The 9,351-nt window shown below is 36.5% G+C and overlaps 1 protein-coding gene across 3 annotated transcripts in view; it reads left to right on the top strand.

Annotated features, from left to right (window-relative positions):
• Positions 1-8,790, top strand: part of LOC125398765 (sulfotransferase 2A2-like) — a 39,048-nt gene extending 30,258 nt beyond the window's left edge. For all 3 annotated transcript variants that reach the window (XM_087908886.1, XM_087908889.1, XM_087908892.1), the window contains 2 exons: positions 5,418-5,595; positions 8,657-8,790. In XM_087908886.1, the coding sequence (XP_087765012.1) occupies positions 5,418-5,595; positions 8,657-8,769 (291 nt within the window). In that variant the 3' untranslated portion in view covers positions 8,770-8,790. The remainder of the gene's footprint in view (positions 1-5,417; positions 5,596-8,656) is intronic.
• The last annotated feature ends 561 nt before the right edge of the window (positions 8,791-9,351 follow it).

Genomic DNA, 9,351 nt, shown 5'->3' on the forward strand with positions numbered 1-9,351 from the left:
ATAGACAGATAACCCTCCTCCATCATTTCCCCTTTTTCTGTTTAAACAAATAAGAAAGGCTTTCATTTTAACATAGTAAAATTACATATAACAAAACAATTATCAAGCAAGAATTACAGTCACAATATTTATAACTATATCTTTATCATAATTATGGAAAACTATAACTATGACTATCCATTCTTCAACTCCATCAAAGACTCCAGAAGGATATAATATTACCTAAGTAAACAAGAAGTAAGCAACTTCCAAAACTCTAGAAATGACAGAGACATCTCGCTGCCTGGACAGTCATACAAAGTTCCTCTGTATCGTTGGGGCACCCATCTTTGGCCTTCAGGCCCATAATATCCAGAGACATTTCCATGAAGCAGGAAATTTTAAAGGCAGTTTAGTTACTATCTGCTGTGTCCTGCAGAATGTCTCGCAGACTCTTTCATGAATCAGGAACCCCGAAAGATCATCTCATCTTTAGGCAAGTTCAGCAGTCCTCTCTCTGCGGGTTCTCTGTGTTCAGTTTATACAACAGTCCAGGCAAGAGCAGTTTCTTGCCCAAAATGGATATCAAACTCCATAAGGAGCCTATTCGATGCCCATCTTCCTCTTGAAGTAGATTGGTGCTGCTAGGAGCAGACGTGTCTCATTGTCATGAAAAGTCCTAAGTTATTAAAACATTAAATGTCATGTTCTGTAGTCTTTGAAAGATATGAAGAATGCCTATCTGAAATATATCTATGCACATCTAGAAAATCAAACTAACATTACTACAAGCTTGACTATTATCAATGATTATCCATTAACAACCTATATTTTTAATTATACATTGCATTTTTAAATGAACTATACAATCACAATACATCAATCAAGATCAGAAATATATATACATATAAAAAAATTGACATTAAAATCCATACCAATGAAATTATTCATATCTATATCATATCCCCCTTTAAATGTAAAAGAACATTTATAAACAATATTTGGGAATATGGATGTAGTTATTTCTCTCCAAACTTCTTCCTGCTGTATAGGGGCTCTGTTAATCAGGTCTTTCATGGTAAAACCTGTCTGCCAGGTTCATCTCAGTTGGCAGTTGAGTGAAGTAATTTCTTGAGGGTGTTCATAGCAACCTTTCAGGAGGACGTGGTCTATCATACCATATTGGGATAGAAGCAATCCACAGGGTCTCATCCTCTGTGAAAACAAAAGAAGGACCTCCTTTCCAAAGCATCATATTCTTAGACCCAAATTCTGAAGTCAAGGTATTTTCCAAATATCTATCTTGGATTAGTTCAGCAGCATTTATAAGCAAATATCTTTTAGCAGCTGTTGCTCCTTCCTCAGCATTCAAACAATTCAAAGAGAGGATAATAGCATACAGTATCAAGATTTTCTGTGTATTTTCCATCTTTATGCAGCTTTATTTTAACCTCTATTTCTTTTATTTTTACTTTTACTTTTAGAGACAGGTTCTCTGTATATCTTTGTCCTGGACTAACTCTGTAGACCAGGCTATCCTTGAACTCACCGAGATCTGTCTGTCTCTGCCTCCCTAGTGCTGAGAATCTGATTGACAGAATACAGACAATTCTCCCACATCATATCTTGCAGGTAGGACACCATTGCAGATCAATGATTTGTGACTGACTTCATATGTACATTTCTCTTTGGATAATGTGTAAAGTACCTTCCTGTAAAAAAGATGCTGTAAGTAGGGATGGAAACTCACTGCATATTCTCCAGCCCAGCACCTCAAAATTCAATGAGTCATGAAGGTATTGTCTTCAGCAATAGGGAATTACTGTCAGTTTGTGGAATGCAACCTTATTTAGGGGTTCTCCCATGAGATCTCTTTGTTTAACTACTCAATTACATGTAACTCTATCTCAGTACTAGAAGCTTCTTTGGTGATAAGACATGGCCATTTGGGACACTATATTCCCCCACTGTTAGGTTATATTATTTGGATTGCCTTTGATAGATAGATAGATAGATAGATAGATAGATAGATAGATAGATAGGTAGATAGATACATACATACAATAGATAGATAGATAGATAGATGATAGATAAATAGATAGATAGATGATAGATAGATAGATAGATAGATAGATAGATAGATAGATAGATAGACTTTCTACTCTTTTAGGTTGCATATGTTCCCTCGAATATCCCTTAATTTCAGCTGTCTCTCTCCACATTTACTCCCTCAAGCCTCTCTGCTTTCCACTCCTCACTTGTCCCTCCCATTCCAGTCCTTACCCATTTATTAATAATTTGTACTTTGTGTTTAGATTTTTTTATAGTTATCATATTTTGTGGTACTTTATTTCCCAATTCAATCTATTGGGTGTTCTGTATGATTCTTTTACTTTGATAGAAATCTCCTTTACGTTACAGAAATTTTCTTCTGAGTTAATTGAAAATATTTTCTGTGCCATTAACATTGTCTTTTTCTTTTTCTTCCTCTATTCCTATTATTAAACTTGATCTTTTCATAGTACCCCAGGTATCCTGATTGTTTTGTGACAGGAGCTTTTAGGTTTAGCATTTTCTTTGACAAATGTATCCATTTTTCATCTATGTTGGCTTCAATGCCTAAGAGTCTCACATCTATCTCACATATTCTGTACATGAATCTCACCTCTGAGGGTCCTGTTTAAGTTCCTAAATTTTTCTTTTTCAGATTTCTTTCACGTTCAGTTTTCTTGATTAATTCTATTTCCACCTTCAGGTCTTGAATAGTTTTATTCATTTATTTCCAAAGTTTGTGTTTTGAAAGATTTCTTTGTGGAATTTATTCATTTCTTGTTTTAAGATCCTTTTCTTGCTCTATAACTATATTGAAATCATCAGGAACTGCTGTAGTAGTGTTGCTGGCCTCCAGTGAAGACATACTCTCCAGGATGATATTTATTATATTTTTAGGCTGTACTCTACACTTCTGAGATTAGGGAACTTGTAATTCTAAGTGCTGATATCTGTTCCTGTTTGTGTTGCATTGGTGCTTTCTTCATTATTCTTTTGACCTGTTTGATACTTAGACAGTGTGGTGGCTCTGTGTTGCCTGGGATCCTGATCACTGTGACCACTGGATATTCCAGGTCAAATGGGTTTCTGGATATAGGAAGCTGACACATATAATTGGGAATGGGCTAAGGGGGCAGAAGAAAGTTCACAGGAGGGAAGCAAGCAGTTTTCCACAGAATCTACTCAGTCACCTGGAAATGGGGCCACTGAGGATAGACCACAGCAGAAAGTTTGATAAAAATCTGTGAATGAGACTGAGGTTTGGAATTGGAAGAATGGAGGGAGTAAGGAAGATCTGCAGTTAGCCCACTTGCTTTCCTGTTAGAGTGGCATATGGTTTCTTAGAGAGGGTCATCTGAATTTTAGGGCTCAGACAAAGCAATGAGTAGAGAGAAGGAACTTTGGAGTTTCAGATCTGTTTTATCCACTTGTGACAGTAGCATGTGTGGGAGGGATGCTGAACCAGGTGTTCTACACAGAGCTGGGAATGAGACTAGGACACTGGACTTGGAGTAACAAATGTGGAGGTGAAGATCTGCATTTAGCCAAACTGTTTTTCTGACAATCTTGTCATGTGAGTTCCCAGGGAATGCTTGGTGGAGGTGAACCGTGGAACAATGCAATGAGTTGGGATAGGGATGTTTGGAGTGGTCTATGAGATCTACTAGAGATGTGGGTAGATAATGCAGATGTTCTGATGCATAGTTAGGGGTAACATTGGGGCATTGGTCTCAAAATAATGAGGGATAGGTGATGATCTGCAATTAACTTACCTCTTCCCTAGCCAGAGTCGTCTGTGAGTTCCCAAGACAGGTCTTTTGGATTTGTGTATTGGGATAGTACATTGAACTGGAGCAGTGAAGTTAGAAGAACATCTGAGAGATCTACTCTAGATAGGGGAAGTAGCCACAGATATTTCTGTGTCAAAAGTAGGGAGGAGACTGGGGGACTGGATCTAGAGGGGCACAGGGAAATGAAAAATCTGCAGCCAGCCTACCTGCATCCCTGACAAAAGTCAGAAAAACAATTCTTAATGAAAAATATAAAGGAGCAACAAAACCAGGAAAATTTGATCATTCAAAATGAACTTGATTCCTTAATGTTTTCTTTCAGGAACAGAAAGTTTCCATTTATGTAGCAACACCAAAGACTCTTTGCCTTTTCAAAATCTTTTACTTTCTCCTTTATTATTTATTCTAAATAAATTTAATAAATAAATTAAATAAAATTTATTATTATCTAGCTGTATCTGCTACATGACTGTGCAGTTTTACATAAGTTTCCTGTTCTAAAAATTCAACACATCATTTTCTGTTATTGCCATGATTATTTACCTTCCCATAAAATATTATGAATCTTTGAAAAATATGTAATAAAAGTTTGGCATCAGCAATACCTTTAGAGTTCCATGAAAAGGGCTAGAATTCAAAGCAAAGTCTCCACTATTCTAAGGTTCTGCCTTCTTATAACTGTCTTCTTTGATTAACAATTGGGACAGTGAACATTTGTGATTCCAGTATATAGGTATCTGAAGCAAGAAGATTATGAATGTGATGGATATCTGAGTTACAGAATGATATCTTAACTCAAAACAGAATAAAAGCTCCCTGAAATACCCCAAAGTAATTAATATTGACATCATTCTTATGAAAGTGCTGCAAAACTATATTATTCTTATTTACCCATAGGAAACAGTATTACATGGTGTAAACATTAACTTCTTTCAAAATCTTTGTGCATATTACCTTCATTCCAGTTATCACTGTCTGAAAGTATCTCTATAAGTCTCTTTAAATGCTCAAACAAGTGGGGTATGGTGGTGCACACCTTAAATATCAGCACATAGGAGGAAATTCAGGTGGTGGATCCCTTACCTATTTGAGCTTGAGGTCAGTACAGTCTCCATATTAAGTTTCATCCCACCAAACAAGGCTGCATAGTGAGACCCTGTCTAAAGGAAAAAATATCCCAGTGCATTTAGTGGGTGTGTTGGCATACATCTGTGAACACAACATTACAGAATTGGAAACAGGAGGATCACATGCTCCAGGTCTTCATCTACTACAAAGTAAGTTTAAGAACAGTCTTGCTATGTGAGATCCTGTCTCTAGTATCCTCTCCTCCCTAAAAGAAATCAGTCTCTGTCTTTTAGGTACAGGCATCAGACACATTGCACTCCCAACTCATTACAAAATGCTGTGTGTGTGACTTCTGCCATCTGTAAATGTCCTGTTTCTTTCCTCAAATCTTTCAATGCTTTTGCATTTCACGGCGTTATTTCTTTTTCCATGCACCCATATCAGTGTCCATCCACAGTTATCTTCACTGCATCTGTTCTCTCAGATCTCTCTGTTCATTAGCATCTTTTTTGTTTCTTCTCTTTTTAGGACACAAGAGGAACCATAGAGAAGATCTGTGACTTCTTAGGAAAGAAATTAGAGACAGATGAGCTGGATCTGGTCCTCAAGCACAGCTCCTTCCAAGCCATGAAAGAAAATAAAATGTCCAATTTTAGCCTCATTCCAGAAGATGTGGTTACTAATGGTTTTAATCTCATGAGGAAAGGTGAAGAAAATTATATCCAGCTTCAAAAATATGTCAGAATATGTGGAGAACTTGTTGTTTCAATGAGACTATAAAAAGTCAGGAATGTTTCAAAAGTCATTGCTCATTACAACATAGTTTCTTACAGACCTTGCAATGGAATCTTTTCATGTTGATGATGTGGCTTTCAGGAACTCTGAAAAAGAATTGACTTGTTGTGGGAGAGTATCTTGGCATTGCATATGTACAGTACTCTCAATGTGAAAGAAAGTGTAGACATACTGCAATGAGACTCTGTAAGGCTCCCAGTGTCTTAGAACTCAATTCTAAAGAAAATGTCAATGCATGGGACCAAAGATATATCTGGGATCACAAACACTGAAATGACTTCCTTCAAAATGATTTGAAGAGATATTGAATATGTCAAGATTGCTGACTCATAGCAGGCTGACTCTAGTCCCATAAAAAGCAAATTGTTCACCACTGCTACAATACGATGGTATTTTCCAACCTAAATTTGAATTGCTTCAGACTCAGGGCTACTCAGTTGATTCTGAATTGTCTCTCCTGGAATGGTAATATCCATCCTCTCTATGGCTGTGCTACCTCTCTACACTGGGAAGAGTTTTTTGGCATGATTTCATTGCTGTAAAAACTAAGGAGTAACTTTGCCAGAGTGTATAACACCTGGAATCTCACCTACACCTTACTAGCAAATAATTGGTGAAATGGAACTCTGCTGAAGAAGGAATGAGTCGGATATCATGTCTCTGGAGATGAGTAAAGAACTTGGGTATAGATGCAGGAAGCAGAGAATAATGGATTTCATTTTCTTCTACCAATAATTTAGATGCTTCAGCCTTAACCTTCAAGCTTCCTCCATCATAGAATGGTGGATCATGAGACCAAAATAACATTTAAGCTTATTCTCTTCCAAAATATAGTGTGGATCATGTATCATATATCTCAGGAGGATATATTTATATTTATTTACATACACATATATGTGTGTGTGATTGTATGTGTGTATATGTGTGTGTTTGTGTATGAATGTCTAAGGCATTAATCTTCGACAAAGACAGAAAAAGACCTAGGGAGAAGGTCACTACAGGCCATAAGAAAGGCCAGGGACAGTCTGATCAAAAATATTTTTGTGAGACCTACAGCTACCAGAACTATTAGGAATTTTCTTATCAACAAGAGTTAAGCCATCATGTAGTAGGGTTATCTTGTCCCCTGACACACCAGTGTTTGAGGAGATTATTAAAAAAGAAGTATTTACTTGCAAGGTGCACAGGATATTTACATATTGTAACTTAGAACTTTATATGTGTACCTTCAAAGACATACTTCTCTTAACTTGACTCATTCATATTGAATTTCCTGCAGTTCTGGTATGTCCGCATCTTTTCTGATTTATTAAAAGCCAGGCGTACTGAGGGAAACAATAAAATAACTTGTTCTAAAGCGATGATAACAATGAAGCTGAAGAGTAGAAGAGGATACTCATGAGATCCCACCATAACAGTTGGCAGTCTTATATTCATATCAAATAATGGTATATTATTTGAATATGGTATATCAATAATTAGCATTTAATTATGAATTCTTCATATTTTCTTTAATTAATACTACTAGAGGCTTAAAATTAACTTCCATGATTCTTCCCAAAAGTAATGTGATGATCTGGAGATATGACTCAGAGGTTAAGAACAATGACTGTTCTTCCAGAGGTCCTGAGTTCAATTCCTAGCAACCACATGGTGGCTCACAACCATGGGTAGTAAGATCTGGTGACCTCTTCTGACCTGCACAGATACATGCAGGCAGAATGATATACACATAATTAACAAACAAATCTTTAATAAAGAAAGTAATATGATAAGGAAAAGGATGACCTTTATTGCCAATCTTTTTTGCTTCATCTGATTTCATCAATATCATGCTGGGTAAAATCTCAGGGACTCATTTTTCTGCATCAGCAAAATGGAACAATGCCAATACCTTCTTCACTCATTCAGGAATACTTTCAACAAACCCATGTTGAGCATGTTCCCTTTGCCTGATGTGCTGGATTAAATGAAAACTTTTACAGTTTAAGAATCATTTTACATTTTGCATTTCAAATATATTAGATTTTGTGCATACATACAAAATAGAAATGAGTAGAGCATGTCAAAGCATCACAAGTATAAAATAAAATACAGCAAGGATAGAGGATTCAGAGTTCTGCTTGGAAGAAAGGAAGAGATGATTACAGTGGCATTACTAAGAAAGCAAAAGAACAAGACATTATTATACGGAAGACATGAGCACTCCAGTGTGAAGGTACACACTATGCAGTGTGAACAGTTGGACAATTTAACAATACAACTAGAGACAAAACCAAAGTATTGTAAAAAGAACAGAGGATGAAATAATGTAGATATTCATACATTACCAAACACCATACTGATTGAAAACAGGAGTCCTGGGACATTCGTTGCTGACTGTTTCTGGGTCTCCTGCATCTTTATTGCCGTGTAGTTCACAACTGTGTGTATCTCCAGCTCCAAGAGGTACGTTGCCTCTAACTTCTGATGGCACATGGTTTCATGTGCACCTATACACATAATTAAAATTAATTTTAAAATATGTTTTAAAAGTTGCTTGCATGCTTTTCAGAACTTCTATAAGTAAACACTAAAATGAAGAAAGAGCAATTGAAGTCAGCTTGGATAACTAAGATAAGAAATTCTGTTTGGATGAACAGTGTGGTGCAATCAGGTATAGTGGGGAGCAGAAATAATCTGGCCATCTAGAGTTTGAGTTAATGCTGATGCTGTTAGATTTTGTAGTTGACAGGATGGGAAAGAATAAGGTGTGTCAACAATTCCACAGGGGTAGAAGTCTGTTTGCATAATATTGCAAGGCATAAGAAAGATTATCTAGGGAGTCACTGATAGTTTCACTTTATATACTGTTTGTTCCTTTTCAAGTATGTGAAAGGAGGATTGAGAAATATGTTAAGCATTTTAAGTTAAGGAGTGATAGTGTTAAGATCATCATTAACCCATCTTTGTGTCTGCTTCATATTTTTCAGGCACGACTAGAGACTGGAAGAATCACTTTACTGTAGCCCAAGCTGAAGTCTTTGATAAAGTATTCCAGGAGAAAATGATTGGTTTCCCACCAGAACTGTTCCCATGGCAATAAATTCTTAAAACTTTTAAATCATGTATTTGTACAGTGTATGACTGGGTGTGGTCAAAAAATAAATCCTATGATTGAATTGTGTCATTCTTTAATAATTAGTAATAGCATTAGTAATAATGGTATTAGGAGTGGAGTAGTGCTAGTTTTATTGTGTGTGTGTTTACACATTTCTGTGTGTAGTGCCTTCAGAGGCCAGAAGAGTGCACTGATTCTCATGGTATTGCAGTTACATGATGCTATAAGACACCTGCTTTGGGTCCTAGCAACTGAAATCAGATCCTATACAAGGGTAGTGCAATGCTCTTGACCTCTGAATCATCTCTGCAGCTTAAAATCTTGGTGTCTTGAGTCATCAAATAGCAGTTTTGCTTCATTTATTACTGGTCTGTTATACATTTTCAGCTAATTCCAATTTGCTTCATGTGATTCCAGCTTTAAAACAATCCTTGTAATATCTTAGTGGTGCAGGAGGTCCTTCTGTATTTGTTTTGCTTTCATTGGTTATTAAAGAAACTGCCTTGGCCTAGTTGATAGGGAGGATTTTAGGTAGGCAGGGAAGACAGAACAGATTTCTGGGAAGAA

This window comes from Myodes glareolus, chromosome 1 (genome assembly GCF_982192425.1).
Source record: "Myodes glareolus chromosome 1, mMyoGla1.1, whole genome shotgun sequence".
NCBI lineage: Eukaryota > Metazoa > Chordata > Mammalia > Rodentia > Cricetidae > Myodes > Myodes glareolus.